The sequence below is a fragment of the Podarcis liolepis genome (assembly GCF_965112155.1).
Source record: "Podarcis liolepis genome assembly, chromosome: 11".
Taxonomy (NCBI): domain Eukaryota; kingdom Metazoa; phylum Chordata; class Lepidosauria; order Squamata; family Lacertidae; genus Podarcis; species Podarcis liolepis.
Window position 1 is genome coordinate 29,290,060 of NC_139565.1, and position 25,014 is coordinate 29,315,073.

The 25,014-nt window shown below is 38.3% G+C and overlaps 1 protein-coding gene and 1 long non-coding RNA gene across 6 annotated transcripts in view; one reads left to right on the forward strand and one right to left on the reverse strand.

Annotated features, from left to right (window-relative positions):
* The window catches only part of KIAA0825, a 184,514-nt gene that overhangs the window by 17,755 nt on the left and 141,745 nt on the right, over positions 1 to 25,014 (forward strand). For 3 of the 4 annotated variants that reach the window (XM_083465180.1, XM_083465178.1, XM_083465179.1), the window contains exons 4-6: positions 2,081 to 2,249; positions 7,952 to 8,627; positions 20,598 to 20,765. In XM_083465180.1, the coding sequence (XP_083321306.1) occupies positions 2,081 to 2,249; positions 7,952 to 8,627; positions 20,598 to 20,765 (1,013 nt within the window). Of the gene's footprint in view, positions 1 to 1,114; positions 1,244 to 2,080; positions 2,250 to 7,951; positions 8,628 to 20,597; positions 20,766 to 25,014 lie in introns of those variants that run through there. The other variant, XM_083465181.1, reaches the window with a different exon arrangement.
* Positions 7,976 to 17,245, reverse strand: LOC310688759. Of its 2 annotated transcripts, none has more exons than XR_014517152.1 (4): positions 13,383 to 17,245; positions 8,997 to 9,143; positions 8,209 to 8,281; positions 7,976 to 8,108 (listed from the first exon to the last, which is right to left on the reverse strand). It is a non-coding gene; the product is annotated as an uncharacterized lncRNA (long non-coding RNA). The 2 variants fall into 2 exon arrangements; XR_014517153.1 differs by having other exon boundaries at positions 13,595 to 14,227.

The following is a 25,014-nucleotide window of genomic DNA, read 5'->3' on the forward strand; positions in this document are numbered from 1 at the left end:
GCTGAAAGCCCCGTGGAATGCATGGTTCATTAAATTCAAAAACATTTCAGTGCTATTTGGCAAGAATTCAGCCTTGAGACTGCTATGCACCATATTAAGTCAGAAATTATTTTGCTAAATGAGTTAGAAGATTTTGTGAATATACTTATTGAAATTTGGAGTTCTGTGGCCTATTAATAAACTGGAACTGAACTGATATATATTTTGCTATAATGAAGCATTGTGGTTTTTACCAAAGTGATGTCTCTGTGCCTAATCCTAATCCTTCTATCAATGTTAGGACAAATTATTGGAAACATTTTGTTCTGTAAAGGGTTGTAGTGGCTTGTAATAATTAGTTATCACTAATCAGGTAGATTAGTCTCAAACCTTATTTTTAATGGAACCAGGTTTAGGTAACAAACAATAGTTGAGCCTTTACAGTTTACAAAGCTATAATTCATTAACTTTGATTAAGTGAGACATATTAGATACTACAATAGAAGTCTTTGACAAAATGTCCCAGAAACCAAAGTCTATGACTAGTGCATTGAGTTTCAGATTCCCAAGACAGGCTTAAATAAGTTACGAAGATACATCCTGGTTTTTTATCACATTTAGAACTAGTGTTGGAATGGTATATTATATCTGGAAGTTGAGTGTGGACCATAGGGTATTATTTTTCATAGTAGTCCTTGAATTCATGAAAAGGTTCTTTGATAAAGATAAGATATTTGTTTCAGGGGCACCATTTCGAACCCATTCTTTCTCTAAGGTTTCTTGAAAAGGCCTTTGAATGTGCTTGATAGGCCACCCATACTTGATTACTTTTAAAAGACGCTTTCATATATTACAGTCATTAGTATGGTTTCAGAGGATGATCCAACAGGGGAAAATTGCATCTTTATCAGGTTAGATAGCATCTGCAATGTTTAGATATTTTTGAACTTTGTTTAAAATGATACAATCAGCACATCAACCATGGCTTCCCAAAGAATCCTGAGAGTTGTTAGGAGACCCCTAGTCTGCCACAGAGCTGCAATTTTCAGAATGGTTTACCCTTCAATTTTCAGGAAACCCTTGAGAATTGTAACTCTCTGTTGTAGACTGGTGGGATGGAGAGGAATGATGGGGGAAACTGCTGGGGAACCCCCAAGGGAAGAAGGCTGGGAACAGGAGGTGTTGAAAGCTTAAAGAGTAACAGGGCTTAGTGAGCGGGGAGAGTTTGTGGCAGAGAGGTCAAGAATCGGAGGCAGAAGCTGAAGTAAGTGAAAGGAGGGAGGTCAAGAGGCAGTGATGAGTCAGGCGGCTGAAGAGCCATGGGTGTCAAAGAGCGAGTCGGCAGTAAATCACACCATTCAGAGTTGGAGTTAACTCTTTATTAGCAAAAAACATGATATTCACATGGTTGACTGTCATTAGTGAGACCTAATGAACACAGCAGCTAATCCCCATGAGCTCTTACCCCATTAATCAGTTGACAAGACTGAAAGTCCCCACCTCCCCACAGCCGCGTAAGTCTCCTCCTCTGCTGGGCTTTTCCCAAGCAATTGGAAGCTGCACCTGTTGCTACTGCGCTCGTTTCAGCCCTCTTCTGGTTCTAGCAGATGGGAGGGAGGGGAGCGGAGCTTGTCTCCGCAGGAAAACACTGTGGCAAAGAATTCAGCCCCCAAATGGATTACATATTTGTAGAAAATGGTGTCAGTAATTACCAGCTGATTAAACCTGCCACCATTTTGTGACTGGCTTTGCTCCTGCACCACTGTTATATTACTAGTGAACTTCAGTAATTTTCTACCCCTGAGGGTAGAAAGGATAAAATAATCCCTGTTTTAGGAGTGATGGAAATTGCTGATACAAAGCACACACATCCAATTGTTTTTAAGGTTGTAAGGTGGTGATTAACCCCAACTGTATTATGACACGTGCACAGTGAGGCCTGCTCACCAGGACAGGCTTCTGCATTGATAGTGTCCATAAAACTAAATTACTGTTAATATGGTAAATTAAAGTGTTATATAATATAATGCTATTTAATGTTGAATACTTTGCCGTAAATGATAAGTATTCATTTTTAATGTTTGCTTCTTTTCTACTTTAGTATGGAACAGTGTCTTAAGGAGCTACAATCAGAAATAAATGAAACTTGTCCTGATGAATTGCTACAAGACACAACTGACTGCCTTCAGTGGTTAAATAATTGCAGTTTCAGCTCAATCAAGCCATCTTCAACCCCTCACAGAGAATTGATCAAGTTTCTCCAAACACTGGTAAAAATGCTGTTGTTTTATGCCATAGTTAAAAATTATTTTCTTTTATAAAAAAAAAATGAATCTCATACAATGCAGTAAGAAACAAACTAATTAAATGATAAAAAATAAAAAGAAAGATAGAGTGAAGAAAATACAAAGTCCTTTCTCAAACATTGATCTTAATCCTTGTCTCACATAGAAGGGGGTGGATCCTCCCAGCTCTCACCTCAGAGCTTTCCTTTCTTCTTCCAACCTCCCACTCTGGGATATCTTCCCTTCCTTGCCTCTCACACAGGGTCCTTCACCAGCCAGCCATCAGCTTCATGTGTGCACAGTCCTCTTAATGATAAAAAATAATAAAAGAATGAGAAAAGAAAAAAGGGGAAAGGGGAAGATATGAAAAGTGCTTCTGCCACAGATTAGGATGAAGAATCAGCATGGGGAAGATGGTGTCACCAGCAGATCCCTGGACTGGCCACCTCTTCAAGCCTCCTTCCTGTGGTGCTTCTCCTACCAGGCTGACTTCTAAGGGGTTAGTGGGGTAGGGATTGAGATCTAGGGGGCAGCAGGTAGGGTATCTGCAAGGTCTAAGGAGTGGGGTAGTTGGAGCTAGTGAGCCAGGGGTGCAGCCTCTGGTATTTAAATATTTTGTTATTGTTGAACTTAATGTGTTTAATTATATGCTTCTTTGGGTGTGTTCCCCCCCCCACATTTTTTGCATTTTGTGTTTGTATTTTACTTGCCAAAGTTTGTGTTCCTCTTCATGCTGTTCATTTGCACAAGGCTTCTGCTTTCTGAAGGAAACCTTCTTTCCTCTTTTAGCTTCTTTGTCTTAGCTCATTAACCTTGTTGGCATCCTCTTGAAATTGGCGGTACTTTTCTTGATCTGCAGTAAAATTCTAGCTGAACTGTTATTATGGCTTTAAATAATCACAAGCATTTTAAAGAGATTGAACCCTCTTGATTAAGTGGCCTGTAATTTCCTAGTTTGCTCCTCTCTTTATTACGTCATAAAAATTGGTATTATATTTAACTAAAGACTAAACAATTAAAACGACTTTAAAACCATTAGTATAAAGACTTATTTTAGTGGCAATTTCTTTTTTTTAAAGTAAACCTGTAATTTCACATTGAATTCCCGAAGAGCCCCTGTAGATGTCACTTGGATCCAGTGATTTGTTAATTTTCAAATTGTTAATTAGCCTAGAGCTTCAAATCTCATCACTTCTATTTGACTCATTTCTTCAGACATCTTCCTTGAAAAAAATGATTCAGGCATGTGTAATTATCTTTTATCTTCTGCAGTTGTTCAGCTATTTGATCCACTGTATACAATATACAAGACAGAATAAAAAACATAGGTTTTTGTCACACACATATTGAAAGCTATTACTGAATTTATGTAATTAAGTTTTATTTGCTGGCATTTTGTTTAAACATTCTGAAATCAGTTAAATCAGGGTTCTAGATTCTGAGTGGGTATCAGCTAATGAGTCCTGTCAGTGGAAGCTCCATGCAAGGACTGCCTCTTTCACAATGGGGCTGTCTCTCCTCTCCTCCTTCCATTCACGCCCCCCTTAAATTGGCAGGAATCAGTAGAACTCCTAGAACAGCACACCAGGGGTGGGATAATTTCATCTGGCAATCCAAAATGCACTTTACCACAACACTGAATTCATTCCTCTGATAATATTTTTTGGAAAAATGAATATATTCTCATCTGTAATCCATCAAGATTAAATGTGTAAAGTGATCGGTTAAGATGAGACAAGTACAAATATTCTGTAAGGTACTATGTAAATTCTTAGCCTGAAAATTCTAGCAACTTAATAAAAATCAGTACAATTTTTGTTTGAACTGTGAGGAGCTTATTAAAGCATTTATAAAATTGTGGTATATTTGCAAATTAACTTTATTGTGTTTGGTTGCCACCAATAAAATACACTCATAGGATATGTACAGTCTACTCTGAAAGAGCCTGCGTCCACCATTTTGGATACATTTCTTCCGATAGGCACCTGCAGCACTGTTTGAAGCCTTTTGAAACCTTGACTTTCAAATACAAAAGCCTGCCTTAACATAGGCAGTTTTCAAAAAGACTTTGAAATGGGAAACTAAGCTTGCAAAGCTTCAAAGCCAGCTGCAGGAACTCTTCTTTTAGGAGTACCAACTCCAAAATGGTGTGTGTAAACCACCTGGTGACCATTTTAGGGATGTATTTTCAATTTGAAAAGACTTTGAACACTGCTTAGGTTTAGGTAGGCTTTTGTAATTGAAAATGTTTCTGTTTAAGCTTCAAAAGCAGCAGCACTTTCTTGTGGATGACATTTTTGGATTCATATTCCATAAGAAAGAAGCTCATTGGCTGGTTTGAAAGCTATTGAGCTTTTATGCTATCTTTAATAAAATAGCATATTTGATAATCTCACAGAAAGTTAAGATTGTTTAAATGTAATATTTCTCATAACTTCCCATATATCTTGAAGATTAGTAATTTCTCTGCTAATCTGCTCTAGGAATTGCAAAAATAGTGAGTGGATTAATTTGTATCTGTGCATTTGTATATTACATACCCACAAATACGCCCTGTTATTTAAAATTATATTATTGTGAGTCCATGTGTAATATAATGCAATATTACACTATTCTCTCCTAGAGTGCAAATAAATATTGTACTTTGAGAAACCAATAGGGGGTAAAAAATCCTTTTTATTAAGACATATTACACGTATAACTAAACAAAGTAATAAAATACATATGATGAAACAGAATTCAGGAAGAGGTTGTTAAACTTCTGGCACCACCCTGAGATCTTTAGATGAAGGATGGTATACAAACAAACAGCTTTCCTTCCTTTCAAAGTCCCTGGTGGGCATTGAACACTTTCAGGATGGCAACTGCTACTGCTGCTCCCAGGTAGAGCTATTCAGAATTACTTCTTCCTCTAAAAGAAGCCACCCACCATTGGGTCAGTGCTCCTAGAACCTGATGTGTTTTGGGACTGGAGTGTGACAAGTAATCTGGGCTTTGTTTTATAGTAGAATTCATTTTTGAGGCCTTTGCAGAGTTTCAAGAGAGTGAATTTAAGCAACCTTTTTCAGCCGTGGGCCGGTCCACCATCCCTCAGACCATGCGGTGGGCCGGACTATATTTTGAAAAAAAAAATGAACAAATTCCTATGCCCCACAAATAACCCAGAGATGCATTTTAAATAAAAGCACACATTCTACTCATGTAAAAACACCAGACAGGCCCCACAAATAACCCAGAGATGCATTTTAAATAAAAGGACACATTCTACTCATGTAAAAACACGCTGATTCCCAGACCGTCCGCTGGCCAGATTGAGAAGGAGATTGGGCCGCATCCGGTCCCTGGGCCTTAGGTTGCCTACCCCTGATTTAAGCTGTTGATGACACTCATGCACTTGTGATCTTCTCTAGTTTTGTCTGGGTATGGTGGGCTACTCCTCCTACAGGAGGAAGCAAATTGCATGGTTATGCCTTTGAGCTCCAATAGGAACTCAGTGGTGTTCAATGCCCTATGGAGATAGACGTTTATAGGAAGGAAATTTACATTTTCTCCCCTTGAGGGACCTTATTTTAATTCTAGAAAGCTTAAAGATACCTATGGCTAGTCATACAGTCCATAGACTAACTATTGTATGATTCACGTATAAACTAAAACAGTCAATTGTGAGTTAAATGAATTGTGTCCATTATTTATTATTTTTGTTCAGCTGTCATAATCATGGAAATTGCTGTCAGCCATGTCTGTGATTTCACAAACAACCCATTTTGTTTGTCTCTATTGCCAGGGGGCCAAGACTGCTTGCACCAGCGAAAAAGTACTACACAAATCAGCTCATTTTCTTAAAGTTTTTCAGAAGCTCTTGAGAAAGTTTATTTAATCCTTCTGCCCTAGTAGGCTGGAATTTTGCATTTATTCATCCATGTCTAATTTATTTGAGTTAGATTTATGCACATGTAAATGAGTGCATATTGAACTCCTAATATCTAGACTCCATCCAGAACAAATGGGAAAGAATTCCATTTAGTTGTAGGAATTAGTCATAACTTACTTTAAAAAATAAAATTCACATTTTTCTTCCAGTTTTCAAGGCAATTATGTTACCCAGCATAATATGAAATGTTCAACCTCCTCTCATCCTTTTGTGTCCATAATAGAATGAAGTTGGACTATGAGAAGAGTGACTACTGTAAATGCTGTTACATTTAGCATTAGAACAATGTACATTTGATCTTAAAGAATTTCAAATGCATTTAAAATTATATAAAATGTTAATCAGCCAAAGCCAAAGGCCTGAGGAACGTTTTCACCTGGCACCTAAATATATACAATCAAGGTGCTAGGCAGGCCTCCCTGGGGAGAGCATTCCACAAGTGGGGAGCTACCACAGAAAAGGCCTGTTTTTGTGTTGTCACCCTCTGGATCTCTTGTGTAGGAAGCACAAAAAGAAGGGCCTCTGATGATGATGATCGCAGGGTCTGGGTCAGTTCATATGGGGAGAGGTGGTCCTTGAGGTATTGCATTCCTGAGATGTTTAAGGCTTTATAGGTCAAAATCGCCCCTTTGAATTGAGCCCAGCAACTATGTAGCCAGCGTAGCTGGGCCAGGATTCATGTACTATGCTCAGATTGCCTTGCCCCAGTGAGCAACCTGGCCACCGCATTCTGCACTAGCTGAAGTTTCCAGACCATCTTCAGAGGCAGCCTTATGTATACTGTGTAACATCATCAACAACAGTTTTATTATTTATACCCCGCCCATCTGGCTGGATTTCCCCAGCCAATGTAGGTGACTTACAGCACAAAAAATTGCAAAACATTAGACATTAAAAATTTCCAGATACAGGGTTGCCTTCAGATGTCTTCTAAAAGTCAGATAATTGTTTATTTCCTTGGCATCTGATGGTAGGGTGTTCCAAAAGGCAGGTACCACTACTGAGAAGGCCCCCTATTTGGTTCCCTGTAACCTCAGTGTCTGGGCTGAATGATGGGGGTGGAGATGTTCCTTCAAGTATACTGTGTTGCAGGTGCTGCAGTAATCTAACCTAGTTGCAGTAATCTAACCTAGAGGTTACCAGAACATAGAAGACAGAAGTTAGGCTATCCCTGTCCAGATAGGGGTACAGCTGGACCACCAGCTGAAGCTGATGGAGCCTCAAGTGACAGCAGATGATCCAGGAGTACCCCCAAAGCTATGTACACCTTTTTTCTCTGAAGGTGAATTTTTAGAGGTGTATATTATTTTATTTTTTGATACTAAACTTCCTGTGTGTTAACACAGAGACTAAGTTTTACATGCCAACAGAATTTATTAGAGGGCTTACATAAATGTATACAGATGTGTGTAGATATTGTGGTTTATGGTATAATTAACCTATCAAAATATTATACCACTATTAATGTAGAGGCCATGCATTCTTTTGATCTAATAGCTGCTGTTTCAAGTGTACCTTAAAAAGGTCCAGGAAGTCCCTTGTGTTGAATGAATGACAGTTTTTGCCTTCTCACTAATAAAGAGAATTGGATCAGCTAACTGGAGGAATATTGGGGGAGGGGAGTTCTATATATTAGAAAATTTCATTTTGTAGGCAGTAATTAACAGTAATTTGCATAGTTTTTCAAAAGAGCCATTGTTTACTTTAAATGGAGTCATTCACATAACTTAGCATATTGTTATTTATCTTCTCTTAGCAAAGCTTACTGAAGGATGAACAAAACCAAGAAGAAACTATTCTTCACTTTCTTCTTGATCTCTCCAGTCAATGTGGTGTCTTATTTCCCTGTACTCCAAGTGGGACATCTTTTGAGTTTATATCCAGTGCTTCCCTTCATGGTGTTGAAGATGATTCTGCAATGGATACACAGTATATTTGGGATGATGTAAGATTACATCTTCGGCGCTTCTTAGTAAACCAGCTGCAAAATCATAATGAAACAAAAACTGGTACCTTACAACAGCAACTGCAGTTTAAAACTCGGTGTCTACAGCAGCTTTTATTTCTATATCCTGAGGCAGAAGTTCTGGAGAAGTATCAAAAAATGCAGAATAAATTGGTTAGTGATCTTTTACAGAAATGTGTTCTAGAAAGCATGGGAGAAACAAACTTTGAAAAGATGGTTCATGGTTATGAAAACTCAATTCCTGCATTGTGTGCAATGATAAAAGAAGATTTCTATGTACTGAGCGGAATTATTGACCCTTCTTCAACACTGAAGTTTATTAATGAAACTTATTTGGATACCATCACGGAAGAAATGACCGTTCTTCTTGAAACACTTTGTGAGCTTCAGTTTAAGGAAAATGCCTTACATGGTGTTAAAGCAAGCAAGAGCTCAAAGAAACACAGAGGAGTACCTCATGTTGGGGGTTAGTGGCATTTTTTTCCATGAATTGTCTTAATTGTTTTTATCCTTTCATTTATCTTAATTAATTATTAATTATTAATTATTAGTTATTTCATTATCTTAATTATCTTAATTGTTTTTATCCTTTCATTTCTCATACATGTGTCTCATACATGTCTAGTGAAGGACATAAGTACATGAATATGGTAGCCACAAACACTCAGTGGCAAGGCTTAAGCAACATCCATCTATATTCTTCTATTCCCAATTGTAGGCTGTGTTTGTCTGCTTGAGTGTAGGCAGATCATAGAGATAAACCCATGACAATTTGCTTCAAGTTACTCCCCCTCTTGTCTCCTTGTGAGCAAAGGAACTGGACATACTTTGTTACCTTCTTACTAGTGCAAATTAGGTCATGTTGGGGTGAGCAAGGGTGAGGCAGCTTCAGAGATTTGGACAGATCTTATCCTTTTCATGTTTGCATCTGAACAGCCAGGTGCAAGAGGAGGATTTGGAGGTAAGCCTCTTTCTAAGCATCCTGCAAAAAAGAAAAGTGAACTGTGTATATATTGTGATAAGGTTGCTGTTGGGTTGAAATAAACAACAGACGAATGACAAGTGTCATATGGGAGGCATCTCCCGAGCATGTCTCGGGGAGTCCCTTTTATTGAATATTACAGCATTGCCATATATGTGCTTGTTGCTGATTGGTTAACACAAATACAATGCAAGGGTTGCATATAGACATTAATCATCAATAGATTAAAGGTTGGGAAAGGGAACACAGAATTGGACAGGCATGAAAACCTCCTTATTAAACTAACTAATGATTGATATAGCAAAACTTAAAGGAGCATATAAACTATTACTAGTGATTGATATAACAAAACTTAACAGGGCATAACTATTGTATTCCGTAGATGTGGTCAACCATGCATTAAGAACAGGTCAGGGTACGACGTTTCATGGACTTAATGTGAACTGAACATTCTAGGGTAGGAAGGGTAGGAAGGAATGCTTCAGCTTAGAACTGTTGTGTGCAGAAGCAAAACTTCCCATCATCTCCCCCTTTCTTTTATTTTTTGCGAGATGTTGCTATATGATTTCAGGGTGAATGGGACAAAAATACTTCGGGATACGTGGTTTGCCAGCGCATGCCCGAAGTAAGTCCGCCCACATCTCCCCTATTATTTACTGCAGGGTGAATGGGACAAAAATACTTCGGGATACGTGGTTTGCCAGCGTATGCCCGAAGTAAGTCCGCCCACATCTCCCCTATTATTTACTGTTGGTGCTGCCACTTCGCAAAGTAGGCAGCAATGATTTTATTAGGTTCTTCCACAAGAAGCTTGGTTTTTTTCACTGCTGGGTGCACAGAAATGCAATGATCTGCTGCTCTCAAGAAGGAAGGGGCAGGGGGGGGGGAGGAAGAGAAACTATGGGCCAGATGAGAGACCACAAGGAGCCAGATCTAGCCTGAGGGAGGGACTGTATTAAACTGCAATAGTCCTTTTACTTAAATATTAGTTACGCTTTTTAAACAAGGACTTAATCTTGAACTTAGTTTTTAAATATCTGATAGGTATTGTGTTCTAAAATACGTCTTCTGAAAATGCCATCAAACACATAAGGCAATGGATGAGACACATTGCAGATGAGTTCGGAGAGTCTGTATTATTTTAACTTCATTTTCATTAAAATAATATTTATCTTATTATAAATAATAATATTTATCTTACTACCTCAGGGCTCTGTCCTCTCCCCCATGCTTTTTAACATCTATATGAAGCCCTGGGGTTGGGCTGGGTGTTCACCTCTCATTTAGATCAGAACTAGTGAAGGTGGTGAAGGTCCTGTGCAAGTGTCTGGAGGCAGTTGGAGGATGGATGGCAGCTAATGGATTGAGGCTGAATCCCAACAAGACAGAAGTACTGTTTCTGGGGGAGAAGGGCAGGCAACTGTGCAGGACTCTCTGGTTCTGAATGAAGTAACTGTGCCCCTGAAGGTCCATGGGGTGCAGCCTGGGAGTCATTTTGGACTCACAGCTGTCCAGGCGGCTGTCTACCAATTCCATCTGCTACACTGGGTGAGACCCTACCTGCCTGCTCACTGTCTAACCAGAGTGGTACATGCCCTCACTTGGACTACTGCCATGCACTAAATGTGGGGCTTACCTTTGATGGTGACTCGGAAACTACAACTAATACAGAATGTGGCAGGTAGACTGGTGACTGGGAGTGGCTACCGAGACCATATAACACTGGTCTTGAAAGACATACTACATTGATTCCCAGTATGTTTCCAAGCACAGTTCAAAGTGTTGGTGCTGACCTTTAAAGCCCTAAATGGCCTTGGCACTATATACCTGAAGGTATTTTAAACTGTTACATTTTCATTCATTTAGCTTCTTTTTATATTACCAAGATATTTGTAACCAAATTTTGTATTCTCTTCCATGACATTACTTGGGCATTTAATGATAATGAGGCAGAAGAATACTGATTAAAAATGACTAACAATTTTATTTATTTATATTATTTATTAAATGTGTATACCACCCAAGGTTGTTAACAGCAGACAAATACAAAATGAAAATACACAATACATAATAAAACAAAAATGAAATTAAAACAAACCAATAACTCCCCTTCCACAAACACATTTAAAAAACCATAGAATGTTAATCATCTTAACACTTGGTTGAAGAAAAACGTTTTCATCTGGCACCTAAAGGTATTCAATGAAGGTGACAATAGTCACATGAACTAGGCCACAGGTTCCTTATGCAGCATGTAGAATTTTATCAAGAAGAAAGTCAAAATTAATTAACACAGTGACAAATCACAGCTGATGCACTAAGTTTGTTGCACTCCCCTGAGCCGCAGTGGAACTGATGAGCACAGTTGGAATCAGACATAGAAAAGAATAACATTTACCTGGATGTTACCAGAGGGCGGTACCTTGTTCCATCAGTGCAAGGATTTTTGCTTGTGGAATTGAACTTCCTTGCCCCTTTCCCTCCCCATAAGTACCTTGTGTCATCCCACAAACTACCCCAGCATTGGGGTAAACCTCAGAACAGATTTAAGGAGTGTACAGGGATAGGAGTGGGGAGGAAGTTCTGTTGTGCAAGCAGAAATCCTTGCTCTGATGGAACAATTTAGTTGCATACTGTCCACAATTTTTGTTAACTTTTACTGGCAACATGTTATAATATTATAACTGTGTCTGAAATATAGTGTATAGCTTGGGAATATAAGGATGAATTCTAAATAAATAATGAAACAGAGGCTTGAAGGTTTCCTATATATAATACCCTAGGGCCACATACAGTATTTGTTTCTAGAGGGAGCATGACACTTTAAAAATATTGCAAAAGAATTAAGCTTGCTACTTTTAAATTTATAGTAGGGGGTATGATGATACTAGCTAAGTTACCAAAATGTCAATTGAGCTGAAGAAATTTAAAAGCTGCTAGCATGTCCAAAAACCTTACTGTTTCTTCAAATCAGTTATTAATCCCATAAAGTGAAGCTCAACAGTAGAATTTCATTATTGACCCCTATTATATTTAAAAGATGACTTCTTAAAGGCTTTCTTGTTCTTGCATGTATTATTTGAAAGAAACAAAATATTAGATGTATTAATATTTGTCATTTAAATATCTATTTTTACAGATGCATTTTTATTTTTGCATCATGTAATGTCTGTTTGAACCCTGCAAAAGTTACGAAGATTCACGTCTGTGATTTGATTTTCTTATGCACACTCTGCAAACAAAAAAAGCAATATAAATTTTGAACATTTTTTCATTTGTTAAAGAATATTTCCAATTAGGAAACACTAATTATTTTCATCTCAAAGCTTCCTTTGCACACCTGGGTGTTCTTCCTAAGGGTGAAAAGAACATTTAACTCACCATGCCCCCTAATTATTGCATTCTCCTCCCAAGTATAAAAGATGAAAGTGATTTACTCTTCAATCCATTTTCTTTTGAGCGGTCAAAGGTCAGTCTGAGATTTATATATTAGAGTAGTCTCTTTAATAAAAGAGTGTGACAAAGAAGTTGAGAGGGAATTATTAAGTTGGTTTTTCTTAGGAACATACAGTAGTGTGTAAAGGAAATAATAGAGGGCTATGAACGTCAAAAGAAGGAGGACTTCTAAAAGGTCTCCTGAAGAGGTTCCTAAGGCTCCTACAGTATTGTTTGACAAGGAAATTGATACATGACTCTTTACGCGACTCTTTTCAACACACACAAGCTGTCTCCTGAGCAGAATGTAATTAGATGCTCCTTGGTGAGATACCATTAAGTTGTGGGGCATTTTGTATACCTTCATTAGTGTGAGGCTTGGTTAGCTTTATGATTTTTATTTTTATTTTAAAGAAATGGCTCATTAATTTTTTTGTGCACGTTACGTTGGTTTCTGTGAGGAAGTAATATTTAAATATATAGGTCTTGATGCATCAACCCTGCCCCACATTTATATGTTCACTTAGCATAGGTTGCTATTTCCCACGTTGTGCACTCTCTCTCTGTGCAATAAAAAAAAGTATAATCGGTTTTATTTAATTTGCAGCAATCATTTTTTTAATAGACAATGATCTTAAACATTCATGCTTACTAAAGCATTCATAATGTTTCCATAAACCAGAGGTTTTCAACCTTTTTGAGTCCACAGCTCACTTGACCTACTACATTCTTTCTGTGGCACCCCTGTGGGGCTCAGGAGCCCAGTTATGTCACCCCTTGCCTGCAGAGCTAGCAGCCTCTCACCCTTTGTTGAACACCCTCCTTTGTGGAGTATTCCCTCAGCCTCCTCTCCTCTTCCCTCTCCTTGGGAGTCCTCTGGGGAGTCACTACTCTTGTCCCTGGTCCCTGAGCTCCCCCGGCCCCAAAGAGAGGTGCCTTCTCACACTGCTCCACAGCGGCCTGGGACTTGTCTGTCCATTACCAACAGCTAGGACTAACTGGCTGGGCTCCCTCACCTGCTTGCTTGCTTACTCGGAGGCTGCTTCAGTTCTCAGCAACCAGCACCCCCTGAGGCACCATTTGCCTTCAGCACTTGTAGCCAGGGCAACTGCAACAAACAGCTGTGCAAGCCTTTGGGAGGCAGAGACGCAAAGGGACATCAGAGGAGGGTGGGCAGGGAAGAGGGACAGAAGCCAGTGTTGCCTGCGACACCCCAGATCATCATTCAAGGCACCCCAGGGTGCCACAGCACACTGATTGAAAATCACTGCCATAAACCATACCCTCCAGCATCTTGAGTCCCAGAACTTGGACACGTATCTTCCCACCCATGCTCCTGTGTGAGTCACATGATGTGAGATTATGTAACATATAATATTTCCTTTTTTCAGGGCCATCCTTTACATTGCCCAAAACATGTGTTTTGGGGGGTTGCATGAGATTGCAGCCCTCCAAAATCTGTGTTTTTCAGGGTGATATCTCTGTGCGAAATCGCATGAGGTCACAGCATCCAAAATGGCCACCCTGCTCTCACATGAGAAAACAGAAATGTCCACAAAGCTCCAGATTGTCCTCAATGCTATTTAACAGCTATATGAAACTGTAATAAGAAAAACTATCTTCCTGATTACTTGTTTGCCCTCCATAATTTTGCCAATGTTCTGTACCCATCAATTTGCTTTAGAATTGTAATATTGTTCCTGAATATCAGCAAGGGATTCTAGAAGACTTGTTAGTTCACATTTATTTCCACTAGCCTTTTGAAAGGCATGGCTAGTGAATTTTTTTTTCTTTGAATAACAAACCCATGTTGCCTCAGACTCTGCTTTTGAAACACCTCTCATCTTCAAAAGAAGCTTGCCATGTGGCATGGCAGCTGCTGTTCGGGAAACACATGCTCAAAGCCCTCTTGAGCGCATGGAACTAATTGTACTGTTCTTTGGATTCCAGCCTATATTTTCACTGATAGAGTTTATGAAACATAGTGCTTTATGATTAGTGGTTCCCTTAAAAGTGACTTGTGTCATCTCTTACTGGGTCTCTTTGCAGTTCATAGCAATAAGTATGAAATACAGAACATGCATATTTTGTGCATGTTTTCCATGGTTGGCGATCTTTCATAGGCTTTTATAATTTTGACATGATTGGGCACACAGATACATATCTAGAATTACAAGTAGGAAAGTATATACTTCCTTTTATTTTGAGAGGAATAGTGTAAACTGCAAAGTGTAGACTGGTTGCTTGGTTTCATTTGAATCTATTCTCCCTGCCCCTCAAGATATTTTCATATCCCTAGATTGTAGCAGAGCAAAAGGGAACTGAAAAGCTGGCCACTTTTTTTTAAGCCTTAAACACTTTGATAATGGTTTGCATCCTTGTGGTTTCCCATGGTGTACTGATAGTTCTTTATGATTCTGTCATTTTCAATCAGCAAAAAGTACATGTGATCAGTATATCTGATAAACTTGTCAATGCCTTTTTAAAACAGGATTCCCCAATCTATTCTATTCAGCCCCCTTCTTCATCATTTCAAGTATAATCTTGATAAGACGGAGATATGTAACAGACAGCTGTGTATAGCTAGCTCAGACTACAACTAATTTGTGCAGGAAAAAATTAAATCAGGAGGTAAATTATTTCATGATTGCTCATTCCCAGCAGAGTTGGGCATCATTCTGAAGAAAATATCAAATAATTGGTTTCAGGCCGTGTCAGACACATGCAATTCCCTTCACTAATGGCTGTGTGAGGTAGCACCAGGCCTCAGGGGTCACAAAAGAACTGGAATAGCTTACTGCTAGGCACAGCAATAGAGAGGCAGTGCACATAGGAAATGAAGTGGCAATAAGTGCAATCCATAGGGGAAATGTGCTTCACTTGGAGTTTAATATATTGGCTCAGAGTCTGGCAGTAAGCCATGCAACAATTGTTTACCTTTTTGTTAGCATCTGCATCTGTTCTGTTTTGTAAACAGCACTTAAACTCAGTCCGTAAATGCTGGAATCAATAACAACTGTTAAGGGATTTCCTTCCTTTTTCATATTTTATAACAAATGCAATCTACAAACAATGTTTGCCTTAGATTAACAAGGAGCAGACATTAACAAGGTCAAAGGGATTTGCTTGTGAACATTTTATAGCTTCTTGGATGTGCAGTAATTATATCTGCAATTTGAACATATCCCGTTACCTAGTCAAATGTAACTGTTTTGAAAATTGCTGGTGTATAGTAACGAAGCAGATTTTAAGTACCTTAAGTTCTGTGCATGAAAAACTGCTGGCATTCTAGCACTTTAGGTTGAAACAGTTTTGCAGCTGCTATTCAGAAATACACCTTTTGAATTCATAGGTGTTTCTTATACATCTAACATTTAATGCATTAGTATTAGGTTGCAGTCCTGCACATACAGGCAGCTTAAATCCCAACTAAGTCATTTGTTTGCAAAACATAATATTTTAAATCTACAGCTGTAGTACCATTAACAGTGTTCTAGTATAAAATGAACGAGGGCTGATCATGTCTAGCGTGTATAAAGTGAATACAGCATTATAGAAAACATGTGGAAGCATAATCTTCTACAGCATTATAGAAAACATGTGGAAGCATAATCTTCTCTTTAAAAGAGACTATGCAGATGATGGATGACTTAATTGTAAAGTGACCATTAGCTTTGGCATCACAAAAAGATTGATATAACTGAGAGCACAAAAACCATTGTCATTTGTATTTTTGCTTATAAATCCCCATTCAGTGTTTTGAATATTTATATAGCAAATAATTGCAATTATATTTTTTGCCAAATATTAGCTGCATGCTGAGAGCATTATGATCATTTAAATATAATGTGCAATTGACCTTTGAAAAATCTTTGGCCAGAATCCAAAGAATGGAAAGATGTGTATGTATGGCATTGAACTATATGTGGGGCTGGATCTTTGTTTTGTTTCCCTTTTCACTGTGGATGTTCTAATTGCTGAAAATCAAATCTGCTTTTTAAAGTTCAAAATCAGTTTGTTTCTTGGGCAGTAAGAACTACTGTGGAGAAAGGTGCTCCTGCTGTTTTGTGTGGTTCCCTCACATGCATGCAATCTCAGCTTTCTCATGCTCACCCAATAATAATGGGGTTGGTCAGGATTTCTTTTCAACAGCTGACAGAATTATCAGAATATTGCCCACAGAGCTGCTGTGAAAGTTGGTCCTTTCTCTTTTCAGTGATGCAAAGAAAATGTGGTTTTTTGTAGGTTTTCTCCCAAGTGTTTCTCACAAAAATGGGTAGTGCTAATCTTTTTGTTGCCATACCCTACCTGTTTGGGTTATTAAATTCTACTTACATTGTGTGATCTGACTGCCCTAGAGTAGACCTACATCTGTTTTTGCGTAGCCAAGTAGTTTGCTTTTGTTTGCCCCTACAGCTTCTGAAATGCTATTCCCAAATGCTATTCCCAATAGGCCAAAGAGCCTCACTACTCTCAACTAATGAAGCGTGATGGAAAGGGAAAAATAAATATTAGGAGGGATCTTTCACAGGTTAACAGTGCAATTGTATCCATACCTACTCAGAAGAGCAAACCTTATTCAACTGAATGGGACTTACTCCCAGGCAAGTGTTTATAGGATTGTAGCAGGCTTAATTTATTTCACTGAAGTTTAGAATGTAATCTAGAAGTGCATGTGGAAATAAAAACAAAACGTAAAAGCAATTTGAGGCTTGTGGCACCTTTGAGATTTATTTTTGCTTGAGCATTTATGAACTTTTACCAGACGTTATAAGCATCAGTCAGGCATTCTGACAAATTTCACTTTCTAATGTGTGGATGAATTAAATGTTACTATTCAAGAATATAAATACAACAAACAGTCATTCTGACATATTAAGCGCACACGTGCACACACACACGTGCGCACACACACACAATAAATACTTCAATGTAAAACACATTAGATTACAGTCACTCACTGACAGGGTCTATCCCAAATCACATTGAGACTTTAGAGCTCAGAGGTCAACAGTCAGCATGATTTTCTCACTGCACCAGCTGCAGGATAAATGCAGAGAACAGAGACGCCCATTGGACATCGCCTTCATTTACCTGACAAAGGTCTTGGATATCATCAGCCATAAGAGACTCTTCACACTGCTCAACAAGAAAGGATATCCATCTATGCTTTACAATATGATATTTTTCTTCCAGGAGAACATGTGTGGCACCATTGTCTTTGATGGTGAATCCTTGGATGCCTTCCCTATAAAGAGTGACATGTAGCAGGGCTGTGTTCTTGCCCCAACTCTCTTTGACAAATTCTTCTCCTTGATGCTTTCATATACCTTCAGCTCGACTGAAGATGGTGTGTATTTTCATTAAAACAGTAATGGAGTTCTGTTCAACCTGGCACATCTCTGTGCCAAAACAAAAGTGTGGCAGATCTTCATCCGAGAGATGCTTGCAGATGACACAGTCTTGACAGTGTACTCCAAGGAAGCTCTACAAAGACTCATCAGCCATTTTGCCCAAGCTTGCAGGGAGTTCGGCATTACCACCAGCCTGACGAAAACCAACATCCTGGGTCAGGACATCACCAGCACTCCACACATCAGCATTGGTGATCACAAGCTTGAGATGGTAGACAATTTGGTCTCCCAGAGTTGCACCATAATCAGCAACCTCTCAATTGATGCTAATCCGGACAAGAGTATTGGCAAAGCAGTTACAGCAATGGCTAACCTCTCCAAAAGGGTTTGGGAGAATGTGATGCTAATGACCAATACCAAGATGAAGTTCTGCCAGGCTTGCATGTTGAGCATGCTACTTTATAGAAGTGAGTCATGGGCAGTTTACAACCGCAAGGCGCGATGTCTCAATGCCTTCCAAATGCTCAGCATCAAGAAGAATTTGGGCATCACGTGGCAGGACAGAATCTCAAACAAAGATGTCCTCTCCCAAGCCCACATTCCCAGTATGTTTGTACTCCTGTCTCAGCAATGTCTCTGCTGGCTTGGTCATGCCCACAGAATGGAAGATGGCAGGATCCTCAAGGATGTGCTCTACAGGGAGCTGGCTTATACAAGCCTTTGTTTGGCTTGTTAATATTTGCTCATTAGCAAACTTCCTTGTTTCCCTTTTCTATTTATTTAAAGCTGAAGAGATAGCCTCTCTTTTCACTCAAATTTATTATCTGGTTATTCAGTATGAAAATGACAGAGTGACTTAGAGTGACAGCATATTTATGTGATTTGAACTATTAAAACAGAAAAGGGTGTATTTGATTTACTCAGTCTGCTATTTTCACTACAGAGATTTTCTACATTTAAAATGTTTTTATTAACTGCCTTGAAAATGTGTAAAAATGTTAAAATAAATACTCTTCAAATAAAAAGAAAATCAGGGTAGTATCCAATGTTTTGCTGGTTTAAGAAACTTGACCTAGTGGAACGGAACTTGCCCCTCCTCTTCCCTGCATGCTCTCAAAAGGACCTCCAGAGGGTTAAGGCACCCTCTGCAGATTTTGGGGAGCTCACAGGGGGAGGAGAGGAAACTGCCAGTGGAACTCCATTAGCAATGCTTGGGATACAACCCAAAGAGTTTAAAACAGTTGATAGTATAACATAGCTGCAGAAATCATTAGTAATTTATATGATGAAGTGCTGATTTTAACTTACATTCTTCCCTGGAAGTTGGTTGTGTGTGTGTTTTTTAAGGACTTTGAAAGAAGTGAGAACAATGCAAAACAGAATGAAGCACCTTACTATGTCAACTAAGTTGACTTTTCTGTTCTGGTGGTATTTAGAATACACATGATCTTTATTTACACACACACAAAAGAACATGCCATAGCCAAAGTCATTAATATGGTATAACGAAGATTTCACTACTTGCAGAATGTAAATTCTGGGCTTCAGGTAGCTAAGTCTTAGTGCTGGAATTACAAGTTTCAGCAGGAGTAAGAACAGAGTCTAGACCATGGGTAGGCAAACTAAGGCCTGGTGGCCGGATCTGGCCCAATTGCCTTCTAAATCCGGCCTGCAGAGGTCCGGGAATCAGCGTGTTTTTACATGAGTAGGATGTGTCGTTTTATTTAAAATGCATCCCTGGGTTATTTGTGGGGCCTGCCTGGTGTTTTTACATTGAGTAGAATGTGTTCTTTTATTTTAAATGCATCTCTGGGTTATTTGTGGGGCATAGGAATTCGTTCATTTTTTCTTTTCTTTTTTCAAAATATAGTCTGGCCCCCCACAAGGTCTCAGGGACAGTGGACCAGCCCCCTGCTGAAAAAGTTTGCTGACCCCTGGTCTAGACAGAAAGCTGTGGCAGATCTCATGAAAGAACTAAGACAGAGTTGAGGAATAATTAGATCCATATCTTGCACAAGTAGGGGCAGCTCAGAGATGGCAGCCAATTTAGGGAGGCAGGAAAACCAAAAGCAGAAATGTAGTTAGATAAATGAAAATAAAGAAAGACAGGACATGGATATACTTGAATAGGAAACCTCACTATCCCCATTTTGCCTGGATTCAGTCTCCATCTACTTGCTTTCATTCAATCAATCAATCTAAGAGGGTCCCTAGACAGTTATTCTAGGCCGTGATCTGTGGTTATGTAACTTTTGAAAATAAATAATAGAGCTGGGTTTCTTTAGCATATTAACATCTCACCACAGATGTTTGGATAATTTATTCCAATGATTTCATAGATGTTCAACTGTTGAACAGTATCAATGACAATAAAAACTTTGTTGTACATCATAAGACAATTCTTGTGGATTTGAGAAATAAACACTAATTTTATGAACTTGCCTGGTTAAGAAAAACAGACCCTTCTCAGAGGCATCAAAAAAGTTTTAAATTTTTATCTATAGTGACCTACATTTCATACAAGTATTCTTTATATAGACATCATTTTTAGTAATGTTTATGTAGGAGATAATATATATCACATTTGATGTATTTTAGTGCACTTATATATATATGCTACAATATAGATATTGTATGAAATTAATTTCTCCCACTTGTTTTGCAGCGGCTCAAGAATGTTCTAGAAAAGGGAGAAACTTCTGTTTGACACTACATCAACTCAGATGTCTTTCTGAGCTTATAAAGCTTTTTTTGTTGATGGAAGAAAAGGTTGAAGAACTATCTTCAGAAATGCTGTTATTACCATGTTTTTCTGAGAACAGAAATGTTCAAGGTAATGTACATTTCCCCCACTTAGCTTATTTTTCCTTCAAAAGAATTGCCTTGTAGAAATTCAGTAGATAGAATAATTGGGATGAGAAAATAACATACCTCTTTATCAATCCCATAATGTCAACTTATTTCTGGTGTACTCTGGAGTCTTTTGAAATATTTTTTCTCACTTTTTTCATAATTCATAAATATGAACTTTCTAGCAATAAGATGATGGAAGATTTAATAATCGCCCAAAATTATAATTAGTTTATTGCTCAGAGTGGGGAGATCTGGGTTGGAAGTGTGTTTTAGGAAGCAGCAAGTCATTGGGAGGGGCAGCAGTATTTTTTGCAGGGCTTATGCCAGAAGGAAAGACCTATTAGTAACCTGCTAATCTGGAAGCAATATAGAAGTGCAATGGCAGAGTACTTTGGATGGTGCCACCATATATCTTGTCAAGGTATTGCACTTCATATCAACTAGGCTACTTTGTCTGTGGGCTGTGGGCTGGGTTTTCTCAGCATGAAATAAATTGGAGCCCTGCACTATTTTCATATTAGCATTATACTGAAGTTAGTTAGACAAATGAAAAAATTGACACTAGAACAGAAAGTTTAGTTTTTCTTTGTTCAGTATATCATGCGGAACCTTTAGATTTGATGTACAGAACATTTGTAAAGCTCCATCAAAAATAAAGTGGTCCTTTGAGAAGTTCCTCATATTTTATTTTATTTTGCCAGAGGTGGTATCGTGAGTTTCAGCTAAGCCAGAAGGTTTCTTGGCCATCATTTTTTTCCCCTAGACCCAGCGATGACAAAGAGCAATGGCTGCATAAATTGGATGTAAGAAGAACACTTAGGGTTTATCTCAGAAAAATCAAAGATTTCAGATCTTCTGACAGATTGTTTGTACTCTTAGGGGGTCTTAAGAGGGGTCAAATGGCTTCTAAGAGTTCCTTAGCTAGATGGTTAAGGAACTGTATTAGGGAGGCGTATGTAGTTAAGGGTAAAGTGGCTCCCAGGGTTTGTAAAGCTCATTACACTAGGACTATAGCTGCTGCTTGGGCGGAGAGGTCGAAGGCTTCTACATCGGAAATTTGCAAGGTGGCCACCTGGGCTTCTCTTCATACGTTTTCATAGCATTATCCCTTGGAAGTAGTCTCTTCTGCAGATTCTGCTTTTGGTAGGAGGTTGCTTGTGAACCAAAAAAAAAAAAAAAAACCCTGCAAAGAAAAGAGAGATGCGTAGTTCACACTACTTCTCGCTGCCATCAAGACAAGTTCCTTTGCAGTTTGCACAATGGAAACCTATGAAGGCCAATTTAGGTGGCAGAAAATAGAAGTTACAACTCAAGGAAGTACTGCCAACTGATGCTCTCTGATTGTAATCCCATGGCAGACAATAGCACCAAGGGACATAGTGGGGGGAAATGAACATTTATCAGAGAATATATGCTGAAGTAATCAGGACTTTTTTTTTAAATCTCAGTTTAAATTCTCTGGAATTTGATTCTTTTACATCTGCTTCTATAAAACACATAACTTCATTTGGAACAATAATTTCAAAAGTGCTCCACTTGATTTCAGTATGCTCACTTTTCTTTTTACATTTAATTCTTTGTCTTTATACTAAGAAACACAACTAGTTCTCATTGAGGGCCATATATACATGAAGTATCAGGAAAAAACATTGACCAAAATGTTAAAAAGAGCAATCTGAAAGAAGTCTTCAGTTGCATGAATGCAAAAACAGTTGGCTTAGAAAAACATGGATTGAAACATAATGCATAATGAATTCTTAACCTAATATGAATTTGATTTAAATAATGGAAAAAGTGAAAATGTTTTTCTTCCCACCGTGAATTCTGTGTCATCAGCGCATGGGGGTTATATTTGTCATTTTCAGCTAAGATTTGGTACTTTGAGTGTATTCTGACTTCACTTCCTTGTTTTTCTAGAACTAAAATTGACCAAAATTTGAGTAATACATTGATTTTGTCAGGTACCAGCTGAAAAAAATTAACCTTTTCTTTCTCCATTCCTTTGTCCATTCCTGCTGTTCCATTCTTGCTATACACTGCAATTAAATTAGTGGAATGTTCAGACATACCTAGTACGTTCATTATCACAGGCAATATGATCCTTTGAAGGAACCTGGAACATTCAGCAGCAGTCATGGATAAAGCAGAACATTCTTATTTGGAATGAAGAATGCTTGGTCAAATTATATTCTCCTTCTGCCCTTCTGGTGTGATTTCTCTTTCCTCTGGTCCTTCAGAAGTCTCTTGTTGAGATTTTCAAAAACATCTAACACACTTTTCATCTTCCTCTCACCTTTTTTTCCTCCATTTCAGCGAGAAAGGTGAACTTTAGACAGATCTGATAATGAGTGCCAAGAAAAGCTTTTTCCAGTGGAGCTCTTTGAAACCACTCTGGGCAAACTTGTCAAGGCCTTAGGTTTTCAAGCTTTGCCTCAGGGGACTAGAAAGATTTGCAAAGGTCTTCCCTTCACAGCTTAAGAAGAAATCTATTACTTCATATAAATCTCTAGAAAGCACTGTAAAAGAATAACATGATCACGTTTACAAAGTCACTGCTGTAATGGGTAGCCTTTTAAATCATATAATGTTAGTTTTGTCTCTGTGTGTAGATCCTAAAAATAACAGCAGCAGCTTCTTTCATAAAGATTATTTTCAAGAAACATGGTGATGGGGAGATGGAATGTACACTGAGAACATAGCAGCTGGAAATACTTTATTTTCATTAACTTGTTAGCACTTTATTGGAATGGACTAACAAATAAAATTCTCACTCAAAATGTTTGCAAATCTCCCCTCCCCCACTTAAAAATAATAATTTATGTGGTGCTAAATTTTCTTCCAGATCCCTTTTCTCTATGACTATCACACATTGCCCTGGGCAAACTATGGGAAAGAATACTGCCTTGCAGATCCTTTTGGATATTTATTTGACTGCTTAAAATACATATAGTATCAATACTATATTAGCTTTTAAAAGAGTGAAGTGTCAGTTTTAAATGTGTTTAAGGGATCTCTCTTGTTAAAGTAGTGTAGAGATTCATGTCCTTTGTTTACCGTATGTTTTTGTATATAATGTAAATCATCTGGATCTGGATTCCTTGGCAAACACAAGCATTTGCAGTTGTTGATTTCCTCTTTTCTATAAATGTTTATATATTTCTGGGCAAATAAAAGACAGAAACTATAAATCACTGAATGGTATAAAGTGGCACAAGCACTTTCCAGCCACTATGATTATTAACAGTAGCCAGAGTGGATTTCAGAACTTGAATTTCAGAAATAGTAAATGTGTTTCCTTAAGGGAGGGCATAGTCTCTGTTGCCCTTAAAGAATCAGCAGATATTAGATTGTGTGTGTTTAGTTCCCGAAATTGGTACCAGTCCTTGCTGGTACCAATTTCAGGAACTAAATCCCCAAGATTAGACCCTATGAACTCAGACATTTACCTTCCAGTCTAACCTCTTTTGGAGCAAGATACTAGGTTTAGGAGAAAACTGATTAGTAAACCCATTCCTATCCATAGTCAAGACTGGATAGGACTGGCTTTGAGACAGAAAGAGCTTTGGTCGTTGTGATGGATGTCTTAAAGCTGGCGACTGAATGATTACAACACTTGGTTCTACTCGACCTCTCTGAGGCTTTTGATATAATCAACTATGGGTGTCCTTCTGTGACTGGATTGGAGCCAGGATGCAGAATATTACAATATTACACCCTTCCTGGGTGGCTGATTACAGAAGAATGAATGAATTGATTTATTACAGTCACAAATCAGAAATATAACTGATAGCAGAAGGTAGTGCTGGGTGATAACTGTTCCACCCTATGCCTATAGGTTGTATCTTGTCCCCCATGATTTTCAAGCATGCACATGAAACCACTGGAGGTTTTCTCTCCCCCCCCCCCCAGTATTTTTTCTATCTTACCCTTCAGTATAAGTTCTCTCAAGTTAAGGCTCAACTGTTTTAAGAGTTGTGCTGTTTTTGTTTGTTTGCATTTTTGTAAATTTTAATCATGGATGTTTTTAATGTTTTGATGAAATTGTGTTGTTACACATTTTAATTATGTTTAGATATATATATTATAATTGGTTTATTCTTGTGGAATAACCATGTGGAAGCCATTTTGGTGTGTAAGTGGTATATATTTAATAATTCTAACAATAGGTTTAATCCGCTGCCCCATTTATCCTCACAACTACCCATGAGGTTGAGAGAGACTGGCCCAAG